The 20934-nt window shown below is 54.7% G+C and overlaps 1 protein-coding gene across 4 annotated transcripts in view; it reads left to right on the plus strand.

Annotated features, from left to right (window-relative positions):
• The window catches only part of OGDH (oxoglutarate dehydrogenase), a 32522-nt gene extending 11915 nt beyond the window's left edge, over positions 1-20607 (plus strand). Inside the window, exons 4-24 of one of the 4 annotated variants that reach the window (XM_029963998.1) lie at positions 1812-1902; positions 6952-6996; positions 9429-9544; positions 10626-10780; positions 11199-11345; positions 11816-11906; positions 12835-13014; positions 14043-14171; positions 14716-14895; positions 15070-15222; positions 15903-16005; positions 16223-16351; positions 17236-17386; positions 17482-17609; positions 17837-18015; positions 18160-18231; positions 18674-18796; positions 19383-19455; positions 19885-20048; positions 20151-20305; positions 20388-20607. In XM_029963998.1, the coding sequence (XP_029819858.1) occupies positions 1812-1902; positions 6952-6996; positions 9429-9544; positions 10626-10780; positions 11199-11345; positions 11816-11906; positions 12835-13014; positions 14043-14171; positions 14716-14895; positions 15070-15222; positions 15903-16005; positions 16223-16351; positions 17236-17386; positions 17482-17609; positions 17837-18015; positions 18160-18231; positions 18674-18796; positions 19383-19455; positions 19885-20048; positions 20151-20305; positions 20388-20508 (2685 nt within the window). In that variant the 3' untranslated portion in view covers positions 20509-20607. Of the gene's footprint in view, positions 1-1811; positions 1903-2020; positions 2124-6951; positions 6997-9428; positions 9545-10625; positions 10781-11198; positions 11346-11815; positions 11907-12834; positions 13015-14042; positions 14172-14715; positions 14896-15069; positions 15223-15902; positions 16006-16222; positions 16352-17235; positions 17387-17481; positions 17610-17836; positions 18016-18159; positions 18232-18673; positions 18797-19382; positions 19456-19884; positions 20049-20150; positions 20306-20387 lie in introns of all 4 variants that reach the window. The other 3 variants (XM_029964010.1, XM_029964002.1, XM_029964000.1) reach the window with 3 other exon arrangements.
• Positions 20608-20934: the final 327 nt, after the last annotated feature.

A 20934-nucleotide genomic window follows, 5' to 3' on the forward strand; every position in this document is an offset into this window, starting at 1 on the left:
GCTCTAAGGTGTCCCCGGAGCCTTCTCTTCTCCAGGTGAACACCCCCAGCTCTCCCAGCCTGGCTCCAGAGCAGAGGGGCTCCAGCCCACAGAGCATCTTTTTTGTTCCTTTTTTTGGTTTGCATTGCGTGTGGACACTAACAAGCAGCCTGGCTCCTGTGGGGAAAGAGGTGTTCTCTTTGCTGCTCTACCAATTTGAGGACTTTTTGTGTACCTGCAAACTGCTGAGGTGACCTCAAAGCCAATAGGGGTCCCCAGCTCAAAGCTGTTTGCTGGACTAAGTGGCCTCCTGGTCCCAGTGAGAGCATCCTGGCCATGGAGAGCAGCATGGCAACCTTGCGTCCTGCTGACTGCTACGTGATGGTCTCTCCCCTGGGCTTTGCTGCAAGATGGACAAGCAAATCATTTTCAGACACGGCTGGCCCAGAGGAGCTTTCCTGTGGCCACCAGTGCTCAGGGGCACAGTGTCACCTGGCCCTGCAGAGAACAGGGAGGGAACGATGCTTTCTTTACAGTTTGCCTTAGTACTGATGGCTGATTTAAGACTCCTTGGCTGGTAAAACCACAAAAATCACGTGCTAAAATCCCCGTGGGATGCTCTGGAAAGGAATGCCTTCTGGTAAATAATGTCGGATCAGCGTGTCTGGTTTGTACAAGAGGTTTAGCAATTCCCTTGTATCCGAGTGCTTTTCCTAACTGGCAGCGGATTTGATGGCTGTAGTACACTTTCCCAGTGTAAGAAAGGCTCCACGCCCTGTACCACAGCAGTTGTGTTTCCTGCCCCAGTCCCAGCATTGCTGAGCCTGAAGCTGTGGCTCACCAGTCAGTGCTGGCCACCAAGGTGACCTGAGTTAGCTCAGTCAGACATGCTGGGATCCCTCCATGGCTACCTACTCCAGTGGAAGCAAAAATCTGAAACTCCTCATCGCCTCCCATTGTTCTCCATGGCTCCTGATGTGGATTCAGACACAGCATGGAGACTTCTGGCCTGAGTGCTGCCACCAGGAGCTGTCAGGGCTCCACTGGCTGCGAGCTCTTTGATATTTCTGCACCTGCCCCTTCACATGAGAGTTCTGCTGTGGCTCCTCTCTCCAGAGGAATGCTGTGAGTTGCTGCATAGCTGGGCAGATGTTCTTCAGGCACATTCCTTGGCCTTTCAGGAACAACTGCTGCTGGTGGCAGCGCCTGTTTTCTCTACTATATTGACAAGAGAACACCTAAATCTGTCAAAATCTGGAAAATTCATAGAATCCTAGAATGGTTTGGGTTGGAAGGGCTCTTAAAGCTCATCTCATTCTACCCTGCTGCCCCTCTGCCACAGGCAGCGTTCCAGGTTGCTCCAAGGCCCGTCCAACTTGGTCTTGAACACTTCCAGGGATGGGGCAGCCACAGCTTCTCGGGGCAAGCTGCCTCTTCATGTGCCTTTGACACTTAGAAGGAGACCACTGATGTGGAGTTACTGTATCTGTAGAGAGGAGCTGCTCAGGTTGGATACTGGGAAAGTGTCAGAAGACCCTTGGACCCTAATTCTGGAAGGTCTCTGCTGTGAAGGAGTTTGCCATCCCCCCGCCTACCCTCCAAACCTGGCGTCAGGCAGAGCAGAAGAGTCCTGGCAGCTGCTGGCACTCAGCTACTTGCTGTAGGTGACTAAACCCAACTTCTCCAGGCTTCAGCTGGAGCTAGAATTGGGGTGGCTCTGCAGAAAATGTAAAGAGGGAAACTTGTGCATGATGTTTTTTTAACTTTTTTTTTTAATGGAATGTCTCTTCAATTAACATGTTTTAATGACTAATCTGTGTTGTTGCTTCCAGGTCAGGGGTCACCACATTGCAAAGCTTGATCCTCTCGGCATTAGTTGTGTAAATTTTGATGATGCACCAGTAACTGTTTCTCCAAACGTCGGTGAGAATTACTCTGCAAATTAATTCTAATGTAATTTAACTTTTTTACCCCTTCCCTCTTTTGTTTTTCTCTCCCTTTTGGTTCCTGTTCTCCTTTCCATTCCTGGCGCATTTCATAGATTCGAGGGCATCATGTAGCACAACTCGACCCACTGGGCATCTTGGATGCAGATCTGGACTCCTCCCTTCCAGCTGATATTATCACATCCACAGACAAACTGGGTGAGGGCTTTGAGAGCAGTTAGTGCTGCATTGCTTGAGCTCCTCTCTCCTTCACAGCTTCGTAGGTAGATTGCTTCACCGATCAGGGGGGAAGGGTCTGAAGTTTCCTTAGTAATGATCACTAAAATTGTAGCTGCTAGTGGCAGCGGAGCAGTCCTGCCACCCTCTGTCCATCACCCCAGTGCTCGGCTCATGTTTCTTCTCCGACTGGTGCCGTTCAGTGATGTCACTGAACTTGCTATCCCAGGGCTGGAAGCAATTGCATCTTCTGGAAATGCAAAGCACAGAGAGGTTTTGTGTTGGTGAGAGCTGGAGTTCTCTTCTCTTGGCTCCTCTTGCTGCTCTTGGGGACCCTTAGAGCTTGGGGTGAACAGGCTGGGTTCATCTCTGCAGGGCTGAGTGGCTGTCCCTGCCCTCCCTGTGCTCCCAGCTTGCCCCAGCCTCTGTAAATCCCTTAATTGCCCTTTTTCCAAGACTGAGCTATGAGTCCTTGCTGGTGATCATAACAAGGAAGCTTTGGGATGCATTTCCATCTAAGTTGAGAGGTGGAAATCCCAATGCCTTCGAGCGAGTGAAGCCTGAGTGTTGTGCAGAAGTGTGTGTGGTGCTCAGGACTTGAAATCCTAATCTGAAAGTGTTTAAACCCAGCACTGCTCCACGTGCTTTAGAGCTGATCTCTGTAGTTTGCTGCCTTTCCCCTAGACAGGATGAAGCTGCTGAACTCTGTCCCCTTACTGGTGCTTCCCAGGGTGGTTCCCTGGCACTCCGAGTGCTTCAGAGGCATGCTCATGCTCCTAACATAGAGTAGAGCAGCAGTGATGATTACTAACCTCGCCAACCAAAACGGCTGATCATAGAGCACGGTGCATGTAAACCACCTTGATTCCTTATTCAGCTGCCAACACAGGGACACCAGCCCTGGACCTGCTGGACCTTCCAACAGGATTACGTGTACTGGGAGTGGTAGGGAAGGAGTAGGTTTTGGTTGGACCAGTTCACTGGACGATGAAGAAGCTGCTTCATCCCACAGTCTGGACTCTGACATGCTTGTCCAGAGGACCAAGCCCTGGCTGTACTTGAGGAACTGTCCAGATCCAGCTTGGAGCAAGTCCTGTGCCTGAGATATTTTGATGGCAAGAGGTGGGAAGAGGATGGCTGTGAACCCAGGTGTGGGGGAAGACACAAGTGCTTGTAGTCAGCACTGAGGGGGAAACAGGGAGACTTTAGGTGATCTTGAAGCCACTCAGCTGGAAAGAGGAGAGGGTGAGGAAAGGCTTTTCCATCTCAGGGTTTTTGGCCTCTGCTGCAGGCACTATAGTCCTTCTGAAGCAGAGCAGGAGAGGAAAACCCTGAAGCTCTGTGCCTGGCGGATGTGTTCCCTTTTGAGAGTAGAGCAGGGTCTACATGAAACCCAGAGCCAGTCAGCTGCAAGTGGTGGCAGTGACAGCTGTTCCTCGGCAGGAAAGGGAGCTGGGTATGGGGAGCAGAGTTACTGTGCTTCTCAGGAAGTTGTAGACTCACGAAGTGGTCTGGGTTGGAAGGGATCTTCAGAGGTCACCTAGTCCAACCCCCCTGCCATAGACAGGGACACCTTCCACTTGACCAGGTTGCTCAAAGCCTTGTCCAGCTTGGCCTTGAACACTTCCAGGGATGGGGCAGCCACAGCTTCTTGGGCAACCTGTGCCAGGGCCTCACCACCTTCACAGGGAGGGATTCGTTCCTTATGTCCAATCTTACCCTCGCCCCTGGTCCTGGCACTGCAGACCCTGGTGAAAAGTCTCTCAGTGCTGTTCCCGTAAGTACCTTTATACACTGAAAGGTCATAGTAAGATCTCCCGGTGCCTTCTCTCCTCCAGGTGACACCCCCAGCTCTCCCAGCCTGTCTCCATGGCAGAGGGGCTCCAGCCCTTGAAGCATCTCTGCGGCCCCCTCTGGACTTGCTCCAGCAGGTTCACATCTGTCTTGCACTGAGGATCCCAGTGCTGGAGGCAGCACTGCAAGTGGGGTCTCACCTGAGTGGAGCAGAGGGGCAGAAACCCCTCTCCCCACCAGTCACACTTCCAATGCAGCCCAGGACACAGATGGACTTCTGGGCTGCCAGCACACATGGACGGCTTATCTTCAGCCTCTCATCCACCAGCACCTCCCAAGTCCTTCTCTACAGAGCTGCTTTCCATCCATCCATCCGTCCATCCATCCCTCCCCCAGTCAGTGCTGGGACTAGAGCTTGCCCCAACCCTTGCACTCAGCCTTGTTGAACTTCAGGAAGTTCACATGGTCCCTCTTCTCCAGCTTATCCACGTCCCTCTGGATGGTATCCTGTCCTTCCAGTGCATCACCCACAACACTCTGTAGTGTCACCTGCAGCCTGGCTGAGGGTGCCCACCATCCCACTGTTAATGCCATTGGTGGAGGTAATTAAACCTCACTGGTCCCAGTACAGACACTTGAGAGACGCTGCTCCTTACTACTCTCCACTTGGACATCAAACTCACAGGTCTAATTCCATGGGGAAGGTAATTTCAGAGGGAAATCTGCTCAGAGAGCTTTACTTCTGCTGTGACCACTGATTCCTCAAGAGCCAGGTGTGCTCAAACAGTGTCCTGGCTTCAGAGGAAGCCGAACCCAATGTGATCCAAGAGCAGGTCCTCCCTGGCAGCCCCAGCCATGGCACTGGGCTGGCAGCAGTGTCACAACTGTAACAACATCTGGGGAAGCAGAACAGGCTCAGTTTTTCCTGCCTCCCCAGGGTGAGTGGCCACGAGCCAAGCAGTGTGTCCCAGCGTGGCTTGCTGTGGTGGGAAATGTTCAGGTATGGCTGGTCTTAGGCATCAGCTGGAAGGGAACCTCAGCATGGGATCTCTGTGTCTGAGCCAGCCCTTGAGCTTAATCTCTGTTGCTTCGTGGCTTTTGTAGTAGGATACCTGTTATTGTGGTTTCTGGTCTTGATTAAATTCCCAGGAATACGTGAATTCGTAGGAAATAACGAGCCCTGGGAACAAGATGTACTGGTGGCAGCTGCCAGCTCACACCGGGGTTGTGTCCCATGGTAGAATCCCAGACTCAGGTGGCTAGATCTCATCAAAAGGACTTTTTTTTAAACTTGCTATAAGTATTATTTATACTGAGTAGATTTTCCCCTGCTATTCTTATCCTGGAAAATCTCATCTGGTCAATCTTAACTACAGCTGGCAAACATACTTTGCAAAAGGTGCTCAGAAAGAGGGGAAGGAAGTTGTGACAGTGCACACAGTGTGGAGCTCCAGCTGAGCCTAAGGTTGGATGTCATCTGCGTGTGGCAGAGAAAGCCAATTTCTAAGCGGATCCTGCTGGCTTTTTTTGCTTTGAAAGAATACTTCGTAACACTTGACAGAGCAGTTAATAACAGAAGTGGTTTTTTGAAACTTGGAAACAATCTTGTTTCCTCTTTCTGAGCAGAAATCCTTTAAAGGTCAGCTTTTGTGGTGAGAGCTCTGCTGCCAGCAGTTTAAACTGGCAGTGCTGTGATTCAAAGGAGTTGGATGGTTAATCTTGGAAATCGATCTCTCTTCTCAATTGCCTTTTGTTTAGCAACTGGTTTGGTTCTAGTTTGGAAGCTCTCTTTGGATTAAGCAGTGTGAACTTTGGGGAAAATGTCAGGGGGAGAAACCCTCCCAGGGCTACTCAGTCTGAGGAGTGGTCGGCCTGGAGCCACCAAATTCCCCTTTCTCATGTCTTTTCTATTAAAAAAACAAAGTAATCTCCTCCTGGTCTTCTAGTGCAGCTGGTCTGGCATGGTAAGTGTGTAAAACAAGGACAGGATGACTACCAGAACTCAGTGTGACTCATTGAAAGAATTACTACCTTAGCACGCTGAAATCTGGTTGGTATGTGGACAGCTGTGTGTGTCTGTCTGTCTGTCTGCTTCTCTCCCCATGGAGGGCAGCTGCCTCCGCCTCATGCCAAGGGGAATTGATGGAAATCCTCCTCCAGTTCAGGAAGAGCCAGGCAAGCCCCACCAGGGAGCTGGACTGGGAGTGCTCACCTCCCCTTTCCCCACTTTGGGGAAATGTCTGATTTTTTCCCACTGACTCAAAGGAGAAGTGTTTCCAAGGCCTTTCTTGTAACCCAGGGGAGATTGAGGCTCTTGGGTCTCCTAACCTAGCTGGACGGGCAGCTCTGGTGCCGCACGCTTGCCCGCTGCTTTGGCGTGCTGGTGCTCCTGCCCACGCCAAGTGTGCTCCAGAAGAGACAGCTGTGCATGCCTGCCTCACCACCGTCCTCATTAACCACCTGCGTTTTAACACCCCGATCCTCCTCCTCTCTGCAAAGGCAGCGCCACTGCCTCCTTCGAGTGACCTCGAAATCCTCCCAGTAGCAAAAGCAGAGCAAACCCCTCAAACCCTCTGGAGCAGGTGTTGGTGGGAGACAGCTCCCTGCTCTGCAGAGGATCCTGCTCCCCGTGATGCAGCTTGTCAGGATGATGCCTCTTGGTTGTGGCAGGTGAAGACACTGTGATGGGCCATCCCCCTCTCCTGTCAAGATGTGCATGTGAGAGATCTCAAACCATGCAGCTCAACTGCTCCCCAGTGTCTGATGCCCCCCTTCCCCTCCTGCTCCCCCCTCCTCTTGTCAGACTTCCCACTAGGATTTCTTTTCCACCTAGTGTGTAGTCATCCTCCATTCCAGCCCTTTTGCCTCTGATGGGTTTTGACTGTATTTTAAATACTGTATTTTTTTGACTTGTGCTTTCCATGACTAGTTTTCACAGTTCCAGGGTTTTTTTACTAACTTTTGACTGCGTTTCTCTATCTTCTCCCTTTCTGCACTCCCCTCCCTGCTCCCCCAGACCTCGCAGTGTTCAAGGAGCGGCTGAGAGTGTTAACAGTAGGAGGTATGCAATTAATGAGCCTTTAACCCTCTGGAGTGCAGGACTCTCTTTGAATAGGTTATTCTGGGGATGAACCGAGCCGGTAAAGTGAATCCGCCTCCTCCATCTCCCACCACTCTTGAGTTTTGTGACATGTTTTTTTATTTTGAATTCATTCTCAAAGTCTTGAGGTAGGTGTGTGGTTAGTGACACTTGGCCCGTAGAAATGCTCAATTTAGAACCTTGCTGGCCTTTTCTGTGCTGTGTGTTTGCATGCCTGGCTTGCTAGAGTACACATTTTGTTGTGAACATTAATTTTATGAGGCCTCAATCTCCCTGATTGGTTCAAGGCTCATAAAAATCCAAGCTGTCTTCTCCTGGTTTTGTTGCAGGGAAATTTTGTCAGCTTATCCCTTGCCTTTACCCCATCCAGTGGTGTTGCTGCCTGTAAATACTGGGCATTGTCAAAGAGCTGGCAGGCTGCAGCAAAGCAGAAGCAAAGATGCTTACAGCCTCGCAAACTCCTTGTAAAATCTGATACTCCCCGAAGTGTGTCAAGAGTCTTCAAAGCAGCATGGCGGAGCAAGCCAAAGCCCTGTGCCACGGGATTGGAAGCCTCAGCAAATTACTGAGGCTTCCCTGAAACCTCCAACAGGCAGTTTGTCTGGGATGCTACCTGCTAATGCTGCCTCTTTCCAGGATTTCTGTTTGAATGGGAACCACAGAGAAGCCCCAGAGACATGGGGACAAACCCTTAGCTCCTGCTGATTCAGTGCTCCCAGGTATGGCTCCGGAGCAGAGCTCCTGGGGGCTGGCTTCATTCCCTCTCTTGGGACTCCAGCATCCAGAGGGGTGATGAGGGCAGGGATGGACAGCAGTGACAGCCAGGAACACATCCACTCCAGGCTGGCTGGGGTGTTCCTTGCCTCTGGAATCACCCCTCAAGGCCGCACAGGGACAAGCCATGGCCAGCCCTGTCATCGTGGAATCGCGGACTGCTTTAGGTTGTAAGGGACCTTAAAGACCACCCAGTTTCATGCTCTGCCATAGGTAGGGACACCTTCCACTCCAAACCCTGTCCAACCTGGCCTTGAACACTTCCAGGGATCGGGCTGTCTACAGCTCATTCTCCATTCCTGACCAGACAGTCAGGGATAGACTCTTTTGAAGTTCAAAGAGGGACAGCTCAGGAGGGGCCAATTTTTGCCTCCCATTGCCCAGAGGAAGGTGGGTTACACTGTCCTACAGTGTTTAGGCAGTGGTGTTCCCCGTCCCCTCCCTAAAAGAGCCTCCAGCTGAGGTCCTGGGCTGGTTTGGAAGGTGCTGGGAGGAGTGGTGGTAACTACCTTTTCTGCAGCTCCTGCCCTGGGTTAGGAGACAGCTTGGGACTTGGCTTTGTTGGGAGTTTGGGAGGGATGAGCAGGAGCCCAAGGGACGTGCTGGGGCTCTGAACAGGCCATGGGCAGCTCTGCTTGTCCACTCTTTCATCCGAGCTCCTGCTTCAGAAGGGTCCTGGGACTCCCCAGTTCCTGGCTCTGCTTCTGCCTTGCTGCACTGGTTCAGCGAGGTCACTGTCCCTTCTCCTCTGTGCCTCCGTTTCCCCAAAGACAACCGTGAGTGGTGATGAGGCACCTCCGATGGCTTTGGGGCATGGCAGGGCTCACCTGCAGCTCTAAATCCCAACCTCCAGCTCTGAGCCCTGCTCGGCCCCTCTCCAGGCCCAACCCAGCTCCCGACAGCTGCCATGCTGCAAGTAGGAGCTGCCCCTGAACCATCAGCTGCCATCAGCTGCTGCCATCAGCACCAGAGGGAAGGGGTTTGCTGAGCAGAGCTAGGCAAAAGCTCTAATTCTAAGGTTGTTATTTGGGCTGAGGGGATGCCTGGGCAGCCAAACCCCTGAGGGGCTGCTGGCCGCCTTGCTCGGCTGAGCTATTCAGGAGAGTCCATCATCAGAGCCCTGATGCCTTTTTTCTTTCTTGGTCCTCTGTTTCTCCTTCTGTGGGGTTTTCTCTGTTTTAACTGTTTCCTTCTCTGTGTTGACTCTCCATTTTTAATTCCCACCATGTGCTGGCACCTCCGGTGCGCTCGGTGACTCCTCAATTCCTCTGTTTCTTTTCTCTCCCCTCTGTTAAAATTTGTGGTGTATTTTTTGTGTTCCTGGGGCTCCCTGACTCACCCTGGATTTTAATTGCCCATTTCCATGCATATACATTGCTTTGTGGTTCGTTTCCTGCGGTGCCTCTATAATAATTCATTGTTCTATGCTTAATCTCTTTTTGTTTAATTACGGCTTGGTTTTTATCCATATAAACCTCCTTCATGCTTATTATTTTTTTTATGCTGCTTTCTTTTGTCCCTTCCCCACCTCTTCCTAATGCACCCGGTCCCCATGTGACGGTGTCCTGGTCCCTTTTCCTTCTCTCTCTTGCTTGTCCCACCCGTGACAAATCCTGCAGGCTTTTACGGGCTGGATGAATCTGACCTTGACAAGGTTTTCCACTTGCCCACAACCACATTCATCGGTGGAAATGAATCGGCTCTTCCACTCCGGGAAATCATCCGTCGGCTGGAGGTGAGGAGAGTGGAAGTCTGTGCTAGACCTGTGTGCAGCCTGGGGTGGGGCAGAGCAGTTGCCTTTGGAAGGTCCTGGGCCAGCCTTCAGATTTTAAGATTTTCAGTTTGGGAATTGCTTCTCAGCTCTTGCCCCACTCATGGGAGCCACCCTGAGTTACCTGCTCAGCTCTGATCACCTCCAGCTTCCTGCTGCATTGCAGCAACATGCTTGGTCTGCCCAAGGTAGAGCAAACCTCAGGCAACTGGGTATTGCGTTTTTGGAAACCTCTCTAGCTGTACTTTCCAGTTTGAAGCAGTAGCCGGTGCTGGAAGAGCACAGAAGCAGGCTGGAGGCCAGTGATCCCCTCTTCAGGTGCTGCAGCAGTGCTGCTGTCCTGTGTGGGGATCCTTCAGAGGGTGCAGGTTTGAGACCCCTGGGGCTGGGCTTCCAGCTTGTGCAGCTGGTTCCATTTTCGTGCCAGATTTCATCCCCTCCTATGCCTGGACTGAGCGCAGGTGGCTCTCAGGCATGCTGAAGTCTGCTCAGATGGTCTCTGCCAAGACAGGTTGACCTTGGAAGAAGCAAAACTGTGCCAACACTTTAGTTCAGCTGCAGGAATGGGCTCTTCATGTGTCAGGGGAGGTTTTTCTGCTGATTCTCCCCTGTCCTCTAAGGTGGGATTTTGGACTGCTCACAGGTGATGCCACCAAGAGGGAAAATCTCCTCTTTGAGGTGGATAAAAAGGAATTGAGGGGCTGATTGTGGGCCCCTCGGAGAAGGAAAATTAAACATCTTGATGCTGGGTCATGTGCAGGGTCCAAGCTGCCTTACAGTATCCTGGAACATCCCCTTTCCTGGGAAAACAATTCAAACAAGGCTCTTAAAGCAGGGCTGTTGTGGGGCTGGCAGCTGGGGTCCCCCTAGGGCTCCCCTCCACCTGCTGGGCATGAGGAACCATGTCTCTGCTGACATAGGAGGGCTCTTTGGCTGAAAGGATAAAGGGGGAAATGAGTAGCTCCTGGTCCTGTGATCCAATGGGGGCTTGAGGTGCTGAAGCCCTGGTTGTTCTCCCACGGCCACTCTTTTCTTGTCGGAGCAGATGGCATACTGCCAGCACATCGGCGTGGAGTTCATGTTCATCAATGACCTGGAGCAGTGCCAGTGGATCCGGCAGAAGTTTGAGACCCCAGGCATCATGCAGTTCACCAACGAAGAGAAGCGCACGCTGCTGGCCAGGCTGGTCCGCTCTACCAGGTACCCCGGGGGGGCTTCCCTTTATCTGCCTGGGGAGGTTTGCTCCCAGCTCTAGTGACACAGTCACCAGCTGAGTCACATCTTGACATCATCTGTCGTCATCAGCTTAATGAGCAGGGTGTCGCCAGTAAGCTGCTGGCCTGGCAGGCTCAGGTGCTGGCAAACCGCCTGAAAATGTGGATGGTCCTGACAGAAATGGTTTAAACATAAAGTGCAGCAGGGTATAGGGACGGGGGGAGTGGCCAGCCAGCTCTGTGGGAGGATACTGGAGTGATTGGGAAGGCTGTTATGTGCTGCATGGTGCCAGTTTGAGTATCATTTGATGCTCTGCCTCCCTCAGTTCCATCCATATCCTTCCTCTGGTTTCTGCCCTCAGCTGTAGCCCTGGCACTGATCCCTCTTTCCCTTTGCCTTCCAGGTTTGAGGAGTTCCTCCATCGGAAATGGTCTTCAGAGAAGCGTTTTGGTCTGGAGGGATGCGAAGTGCTGATCCCAGCTTTAAAGACCATTATTGATAAGTCGAGTGAGAAGGGAGTGGATTATGTGATCATGGGGATGCCCCACAGGTAACCTTGCCTCAAACCATGGTGCTGCTTGGCGTGGGTGGGACACAGGGGGATGCTGCATGTTGCCGGGGTTTGGTGCTGGAGGGCACACTGGTTTCTGCCGTCACCCAGCTGGTCTTGGTTGGTGATGAACCTCGGCTGAAGAGCTCAGGCTTTAGCTGTTCTCTGTTTGTCATGATCTTTCCAACTTGTTTGTAAATTCATCTGGAGAGGGGTGGTGGCTTGAGGGCAGAGCTGGAATCCTACTGGAATCCCAGCACCTGCCTGCTCTGGGGCAGCTCAACAGGAATGTGGGATGTGGGGGCAGCCAAACCGTCCCTGTGCTGAGGACAGCCAAACCATCCCTGCAGGATCCTTTTAGGGAGCCCTCATTCCTAGGTGACCCTACAGCTGTCACAGGAGGTGTGCCAGGAGGGTAGCAGGTAACCATCAGTATTTGATGGCTGCCAGCAACGGTCTTGCTTTTGCAGGGGACGCCTGAATGTTCTTGCCAACGTGATCAGGAAAGAGCTGGAGCAGATCTTCTGCCAGTTTGACTCCAAGCTGGAGGCTGCTGATGAGGTGAGCTCCTCCCCTGCCTGCAGCAGCTACTGCTGCCTGTCCCTGCACAGTCCCCAGGGGCTGTGGCTGTATTATGCCACTGCTTCTGGTGTCACTCGGTGGCATTGGTGTTGTAAGTATTTCCACGTTGCAAGCACACACAGACAATTGGAGCCTTTGTGTAGGTGCCAGTGCTGGTCTGTCCTTGCCTGTCCTGGGGTTGGTTGATGCCCTGGCCACTGCCAGTGTCTCCAGCAAAGACATGCTGTTGGTGGCTCTCCAGGGCATGAAGAAGCCTTGGGGTGGATGCTGAGGTGAGGGGAAGGGGGCTGGGAGCAGAAGTTGGTTTGTTCTCTTGCAGCAGTCTCTGGTCCCTGTCTGGGGCTCTAAAGCAGCTCCAAAAGCGCTGAGTTCCAAATTGCTTGTGCCGCAGGCTCTGTCTCTGCGATGCACTCGTGATCCAAAGGTTCAGCATGATAACCTGGGATGGTTTGGCTTTTGGGAAGCTGGGCTGGGCTGGGCAGGCTTGATCCTGCCATGACCTTCGTTGAGGTTTCAAGGTGAGAAAGCAGCAGCCTGCAGCCTTGAGATGCCCTGATAGGGAACCTGGCAGTGCATTGGGAACAGTGTTTGCAGAGCTTAGGTGAGTGTTACCTGTTCTCCAGCATCTTCCCCCAACCTACCACACTTGCTTCATCCCCTATACCTTCAGCTGTACCTAGATGGGCTGGATGCATGTCTGAAATTGGTGGTGGTTTGGCATCTGGGAGAGACTTTTCTGGGTGCCAGGTCAGCTCCAGCAGTGAGTGTCTGCTGTGTTCTGCCAGCGCCTCCGAAAAATGCCCCTCTCTTCCAGCCTTGGAATCAACACTGCCCTATCTCAGGTCTCCTTCCACGTCCCAAAAGCTGCTCATGCTCCCGGGGGTAACTCTCCTCTCCCCTCCATCAGGGCTCTGGTGACGTGAAGTACCACTTGGGAATGTACCACCGGCGGATTAACCGTGTCACTGACAGGAACATCACCCTTTCTTTGGTGGCAAATCCTTCTCATTTGGAGGCAGCTGATCCTGTTGTTCAAGGCAAGACTAAGGCAGAGCAGTTTTACTGTGGGGACACAGAGGGGAAGAAGGTGAGTGGTGCTAAGACACATATGCAGTGAAATGTCCTGGGCTGGATGGGGTTTGATGTGGATAGGCTGTTGGGAAAGTGAAGAAACCTGGCTGTTTTTTGTTTGCTGTGCCCCTGCTGTCACCCTGACTTTGCTCCCCCATCCTTCCCCACTGACTGTGGAGATAACTTTGGGAGGGGCTTATCCACCCTAGGCTCCCATTGCTGCTTCCTCCATCTCTGAACTGACTAAGCTGGGCTGTGGGTGCAGCAGATGCACAAACCCCTGCCTGGAAAGCAGAGAAATGAGGGGCACTCCCAAAAGGCAATCTGAGCACCACAGCTTGGGGGACACGGCAGTAGGATCTCAGTGTAAGCAGGGAGAACCATTCCTGGGTCTGGGAAAGCTGGAGCTGGCAGGAGGCAGCTCTCCACACCCTGGTGGGGAAAGGGCTGTGGGGGGCTGTTTGCCATCTGATTCATCACAAACCTGTTTCTCAACACCAAGAAGTGGAAGGGTGAGATCCAAAGTGCTTCCCTCCATCCTACACCCCAAGGGCTGGATATAAATAGACAGACCCTGTCCTTGCCTGGCAAGTGGTGTCCTCAGCCAGCCCCTGGGACGGCGGTAAAATAACATCGCTGGCGCTGCAGCCAGCTCCTGTCCCCACTTCTGCCCACGGGGCTTCTGGGCTGAAAGCGTGGGGTAAAAGGGTGTTATTCTCTTCTTGCTGCAGTGAGAAAAAGGCTTTGCTTTGAGGGGGGTGTGTTTGGAAATGGGACTCACTGCCCAGCTGGGGTGTACTGGGTGTCGTCCTACTGCCTGCTCAGGGTGCCCCAAGGGTGCTATCCTTGCTGGGAGGGGGCTGGTGGCCACAGCCTTTCCCCAATGGTGTGCCAGCCATGGCTGGCTCCGCTCGCAGCTCCTGGGAAAGCATTGGATGTGTCCTTTCTGGGATGCTGAAGGTTCGTGGGGATGAGAGCTGGACCCTTTCCTGGTGGTGCCCTGCCTGCTGTCCCTGCTGACCACCATGGCTTCCCCTCTCCCAGGTGATGTCCATTCTCCTGCATGGAGATGCTGCATTTGCTGGACAGGGCATCGTGTACGAGACATTTCACCTGAGTGACCTGCCCTCCTATACCACCCACGGCACTGTCCATGTCGTGGTCAACAACCAGGTGAGGAGCAAATCCTCTGTGCCCATGGGTCCCTGGCAGAGCCGCCTCCACAGGCTCTGGGCTGGGTGGTAGCTGGAACCGGTAGCACCTGTTTCCCTGCCAGTGTTCCTGGCAGGAGCCCTAACCTGGCGTCAGCAGGGGGTGCCTCCCACCCAGCTGCTCCACAGCAGCAGCTTTTGAGCCCAGTCTGGTGCAGACGTGATAAAACCTGATGCTCAGTGTGCGACATCACACAGGCGTGATCCCTTCTGCCCCCATGGAAACCAGAGGCATTTCACTGGGACCAGCCTGTCCCTGCATGTGCAGTAGGTACTGGGATGTGCCTGGGTGCAGGAGATGGGCAGGTTGTGCGTCCCCAGCTCAGCCACAGCAGCTGAGCTGCCCTTGGAGCTACGTGGGCACTTTCCTGAGCTGGCGAAGTGCAGCTGCCTTGTGCCAAGCCAACTGTGACGTCGGTGTCTAAAGAAGGAGCTGCACAGCAGAGCTGTGTTCCAAATCCAGTTGGTAACACTGTGCTCATCCTGTTCCCTCTCACCCTCTACAGATTGGCTTCACGACAGACCCCCGGATGGCCCGGTCCTCCCCGTACCCGACCGACGTTGCCCGCGTGGTCAACGCGCCCATCTTCCACGTCAACGCAGATGACCCCGAGGCCGTTGTCTACGTGTGCAATGTGGCAGCAGAGTGGCGAAGCACCTTCCACAAGGACGTGGTGGTGGATTTGGTAAGGAACGTGGCACAAGACTTTACCCCGAAGCTGGGACTGTGGTGGGAATGCACTTGGGTCCCTCCTGGGCTGTTCTGGACCCTCCCTAACACAGATGCAGGTAGCTCCGAGTGCTTTTGGAGTGGTAGGTTGCAGGCAGCTGCGTTCAAAGGCTCTTTCCCTTCCTGGCAGGTTTGTTACAGGCGCAACGGGCACAATGAGATGGACGAACCCATGTTCACGCAGCCCCTGATGTACAAACAGATCCGGAAACAGAAGCCAGTGCTGCAGAAATACGCAGAGCTGCTGATTTCCCAGGGGGTGGTAAATCAGCCAGAGTATGAGGTACTGTGCCATGTGGCCTGACAGGAAAACTGAAGGTGGCATCTCCAGGGAGAATTACTTGTGTGATTCAGACCTGGATGTGAATGAAGTGATGTGAGCCCTTTTCTGCTTGTGCTTGTCACCTAAAGGTGGCAGAGTTGTGCTGGAGTTGGGTGAGTGCTGCAGACCTTGCAGCAACAGAGGTCGAAGCCGAGGCTCATCCTTGGACTGTGCCGGCTCTGAACAGCACAGGAACATCTAATTCAAGGATCGCCCCGTGATCACTGTGGCACAGGCCACGCAGTGCTGGGCCACTGCAGCACAGCCAGGTCCCAGTGCTCAGGATTGCTGTGGCCAGGGGTATCTGAGGCAAGTTCATGCCCCAGTTCTGCTGCTTGGGCAGCAGCATGCATGGCAGCAGTTCTGTCGGTCCTGCTTGCCCCAGGACTGCTTTGCAGCATCACTAGGGTTGAACACAAGTTGTCAGCTCAGAGAGCAGCTGGGCTGTCCCTCAGGGGACAGGGGTCCAAGGGGCAGCTCTGCTCTCTGAGGCTGAGCAGCATGGCCCTGGGGCTCCCCTGCTGTGGGGACCACCTCTTCCCCCATCACCCTTGCAAGCATGCACCGAAGCCCCCAGGCTCAGCACCGTTGTTTGGAGACCCTCCACTAATGTTTTTCCTCCTCCTGGTTCTGCCTTTCAGGAGGAAATTGCCAAGTATGATAAGATCTGCGAGGAGGCCCATGCTAGGTCCAAGGATGAGAAGATCTTGCACATCAAGCACTGGCTGGACTCGCCCTGGCCAGGTAAGCTGCTGGCAGCATTTTGGAGGTCCCTAGCAAAGCCCCCAGCCTCTCTGGAGCCGTGGCAGCGATTTTGTAGTATATCACACTGGAGGGGAAGTGGGGTGGTGCTGTCTCCACTCCTGGCATCCCGACCTTTGCTTGAGGGTGTCCGTGACCTGAGCTCTTCCCATGGAGCTGGCACAGCTCCTTCAGCATGGTGACTTTTCTTCTCCCCCAGGTTTCTTCACTTTGGATGGGCAGCCCCGGAGCATGACCTGTCCATCCACTGGCCTCAATGAAGAGGACCTAACGCACATTGGTCAAGTGGCCAGCTCAGTGCCAGTGGAGGATTTCACTATCCATGGAGGTAGGAGCCTGTGGAAGCTGTGCCATTTGTTCCAGAGAGATGTGGGATAGGGCTGGGATGTGGCCTGGACGTAAGGGACCTATTGCACTGCTTCAGTATGTGTGGGCAGCAGGTCTGGGGAGGGGATCATTCCCCTCTACTCTGCACTCCTGAGACCCCACCTGGAGCACACATCCAGCTCTGGGGCCCCCCTCACAAGCAAGATCTGGACCTGTTAGAGCAGCTCCAGAGGAGGCCTTGAAAATGATTCCAAGGCTGGAGCCCTTCTCCTGTGCAGGAACTCCAAGAGAGTTAGGGGTGTCCAGCCTGGAGGAGTGAAGACTCCAGGGAGATCCTTTAGGATCCAGTGCCTAAAGGGGCTCCAAGAGAGCTGAGAGGGACTTTGGACAAGGGCCTCGAGCGACGGGACGAGGGGGAATGGCTTCACACTGACAGGCAGGGTTAGGTGGGATATTGGGAAGAAATTCTCCCATGTGAGAGTGGTGAGGCCCTGGCACAGGTTGCCCAGAGAAGCTGGGGCTGGCCCATCCCTGGAAGTGTTCAAGGCCAAGCTGGACAGGGCTTGGAGCAACCTGTTCTAGTGGAAGGTGTCCCTGCCCATTGCAAGGGTTAGACTGCATGATCTTTAAGGTCCCTTCCCACCCAGACTCTGTGAGGCTATGAGAACTTGTTCATGAGGGAGCTGTGGGTAAGGGAAGTGAACCAAGGAGTAACTCTTCTTTGGAGCTGATCCTTCCCTGCAGTCCTGATTCCTCATCTGCAGGTCATCCCTCCATCTGCCCTGGTCACTTGCAGTCTGTCAGTCCTCCGCCAGTTGTGGGACAAACCTGGTGTCACTGCAGCTCCCTCCCATGCTGGCTACCAACCAGCTCCTGTTCCGGCAGGTTTGAGCCGTATTCTGAAAACCCGTGGGGAGATGGTGAAGAACCGGACAGTCGACTGGGCTCTGGCAGAGTACATGGCATTTGGCTCCCTGCTTAAAGAGGGCATCCACATCCGCCTGAGCGGCCAGGACGTTGAGAGGGGGACATTTAGGTAAAGCCCTGCTTTTGGAGGCTTTAAAGGCAATTCCAGCCCTTCTGGAAGGGATCCAAAGGCTGATGATGGAGTAACACTTTCCCAATTTCTAGCCATCGCCACCATGTCCTGCACGATCAGAACGTGGACAAGAGGACCTGTATCCCCATGAACCACCTCTGGCCCAACCAGGCTCCGTACACTGTCTGCAACAGCTCCCTGTCAGAGTATGGTGTCCTGGGTGAGTGAGGGGGTCTGCACTTGCTGCCCAGGGTGAGGCTGCTCTGAGAGGGTAATTCAACCCCCTTGCTCCTCTAAACTGAGATTAGCTCAGTTGGTTAGAGCATGGTGCTAATGCCAAGGTCACAGATTTGATCCCTGTAGAGGCCATTCACTTAAGAGTTGGACTCAATGATCCATGTGGGTCCCTTCCAACTCAGAATACTCTGTGACTCTCCCATCCCTCAGGATTCGAACTGGGCTTTGCCATGGCCAGTCCCAACGCCCTGGTGCTTTGGGAAGCCCAGTTCGGGGATTTCCACAACACTGCTCAGTGCATCATCGACCAGTTCATCTGTCCTGGGCAGGCCAAGTGGGTCAGGCAGAACGGCATCGTCTTGCTGCTTCCCCATGGCATGGAGGGCATGGTAAGGACTCCCCCAGCTCACACTGGAGGCTGAGCCATGGGCAGTGGTGGCACAGAACACTGCTCATGTCATGGCAGCGCCTGGCATTGGCTTCTTGTGCCTGCCTTGTCCTGCACTCACTGTCCCCCTGCTTGGTCCCTGTAGGGTCCCGAGCACTCCTCTGCTCGCCCGGAGCGATTCCTGCAGATGTGCAATGATGATCCCGATGTCTTCCCTGTGAGTGGCGGCCGCGCAGAGCTCAGCCTGGCCCTCCCGCGCCCTGGATCAGGGCAGCAATACCCACGTGGTCTTAGCACAGTGGTTGCCGATGGCAGGAGGCGTGGGACGCCCTGGGCTCATGCTGCCAGGAGGGTTTAGGGAAAGGGGCTGAACCTGGTTCCCAGGTGTTCATTGAACCTGGGGCTGTAGCACAGTGCAAGGCAGAGGTGGCCCTGAAAGTAGCATGGGCGAGGGTTGCTGGCTGCCCCATGGCCAGACCAAGGTGGGGGGCACAGCCCTGCAGCCTCTCCCAGGTCTCTATAGGTCTGTGTGTGCTTTGGAAAGGGAAAGAGGGAAGGAGAGAGGGAGGGAGGGAGGACTGGGGACCACTGCTGGAGCCATGAGATCAAGAGGCACCTTGTGTTTCCTGAAATCCCCTCACCTGCGCTGGCCGAGGCAGAAGCTGGATGACTTTGATGTGCGCCAGCTCTATGAGTGCAACTGGATCGTTGTGAACTGCTCCACTCCAGCCAACTTCTTCCACGTCCTCCGGCGCCAGATCCTCCTGCCCTTCCGCAAACCGGTCAGTGCCAGCAGCTCTGTGCCCGGCTCGGTGCCCAGGCAGGGCAGTGCTGTGTCCCTGCCAGGCTGAGAAAGGGCTGGGGGCAGATTGTTTCTGGACCTCACAAACATGGGCGGTTGGCCTCTGTCTGGCCCAGGACCTCATGGTACCACGTGCTGCTGCCGGCTCATGTGAGCTGCAGGGGCTGTGACCCCTTCCTGGACTCCACAGGGATGTCAGAGCTGTCAGGGCTGGCAGGCACCAGTACATAACCCAATCCAGCTGCTTCCCATCAGCTTCAGCTGTGGGGCAGGCAGGCCCCCAGCAGCACCTCGGCATCCTCCCCATTGGACACCCTGACTGGAACAGCCAGTGCTGTCAGGAAACAGTGCCCAATATGGGAGAGCACAGCAGCTGAGCGAGAAGCAAATCTCTGGCAGCTGCTCCTGTGCTCAGGCAGGACAGGCAGGGGAGGGCAGGCAGGGTGGGCAGGGGAGGTAAGGGAGGGCAGGCAGGACAGGCAGGTTGCTGCTCTGGCCTTGGCTCGCAGGGAAGGTGTTTCTGGCGGGGCTGACCAACTTGCTCTGCCTCTTGTCCCCTACTCCAGCTGATAATCTTCACTCCAAAGTCACTGCTGCGCCACCCTGAAGCCCGCTCAAGCTTTGACGACATGCTGCCAGGTACGAGCAGCACAGAGCTGCCTGTGTTCCCCCTACGCTGCTCCATGGGGTGAAGGGCAGGAGCCAGTGGCCTCGGGTAAAGTCCACCTGGCAGCAGCCTCTTCATGCTGAAGAGGGGCCAAGCAAGGCCATGGCCATCTCCCTTGCACACGGGACCCACTCCTCATCAGGGCCAAGACTGGTACCCTGGCACCTGGGGAGACATGGCTCAGTGACACTTCCTCCATTGGTAGCCACTGCCCTCTGGAATTTGGCAGCTCCAAGTGGCACAGAACCATAATGGTTTGTGCTGGGAGCTGGCCGAGTACCAGCTGCTGGACTCTGCCTCTTGGGGTCCCAGGAGAGGCTGGCATGGGATTCAGGTGCAGCAGCTGCTGGCACTGTGCCATTGGCCACTGTGGCTTACAGCGCCCTTCTCTTCCTTGGCAGGCACCCACTTCCTCCGTGTCATCCCTGATAGTGGCCCCGCGGCCCAGAATCCTGAGCAGGTGAAGCGGGTGCTCTTCTGCACTGGCAAGGTGTACTATGACCTGACCCGGGAGCGCAAGGCCCGGCAGATGGAGGCCGACGTGGCCATCACCAGGGTGGAGCAGGTAAGCAGGGTCCTGCCATCTCTGTGCCCGTAGGCTGGGGCTGCTGCAGCCCCTGTGATGCTGCTCCATGTCCCTCATGATGCCACTCTGTGTCCCCTGCAGCTCTCCCCGTTCCCCTTTGACCTCCTCCAGAAGGAAGCCCAGAAATACCCATCTGCTGAACTGGTGTGGTGCCAGGAGGAGCACAAGAACCAGGGCTACTACGACTATGTCAAACCCCGGCTCCGCACCACCATCAACCGTGCCAAGCCCGTCTGGTAGGCATGCAGTGGGTGGTTGTGAGGCTGGGAGGAGTTCGGGGGGTGCAGATCCCTCTCACCCTCACCTTCTCCCTGGCAGGTATGCAGGGCGGGAGCCAGCGGCAGCCCCTGCCACCGGCAATAAAAAAACCCACCTGACGGAGCTGCAGCGGCTCCTTGACACGGCCTTCAACCTCGATGCCTTCAAAGACCTGGCCTGAGCCCCGGCGTCGCACAGCATGCTCCTCCATCTCTCTATCTGTTTGTCTGTCCCTTGCTCGCCTCCCCCACCCCTGGAACTACAGACCTTGTCAACCCCATGCTGGTGCCTGGACTCCTTGTCTGCCTCGTGCCAGGGTGACACCGGTGCAGTCACCCTGGGAGTGAAAGGGGCTTGGGGCTGTCCCGCCACAGTGGGTGAGGCCCACACCCCCCTGGGACCTTAGGAAGAACTAATCCCTGAGGCTCTTCTCTGGGTGGGTCCAGTGCAATGAGTCCAGTTCCTCCCAGTCTGGTGTCACACTTGCCCCTGCAGCTGCTGCCTCTTGGAGGAGCGATTTGGGGTGGCTGCCTGACCTAAGGGCCCACGCAGGTGTGGGGGTGTTGGTTGAGCACCAACCCCTGGCTCTGAGCCCCTGCACCCACAG

This window comes from Manacus vitellinus, unplaced genomic scaffold (genome assembly GCF_001715985.3).
Source record: "Manacus vitellinus isolate BGI_N305 unplaced genomic scaffold, ASM171598v3 scaffold_105_pilon, whole genome shotgun sequence".
Lineage (NCBI taxonomy): Eukaryota > Metazoa > Chordata > Aves > Passeriformes > Pipridae > Manacus > Manacus vitellinus.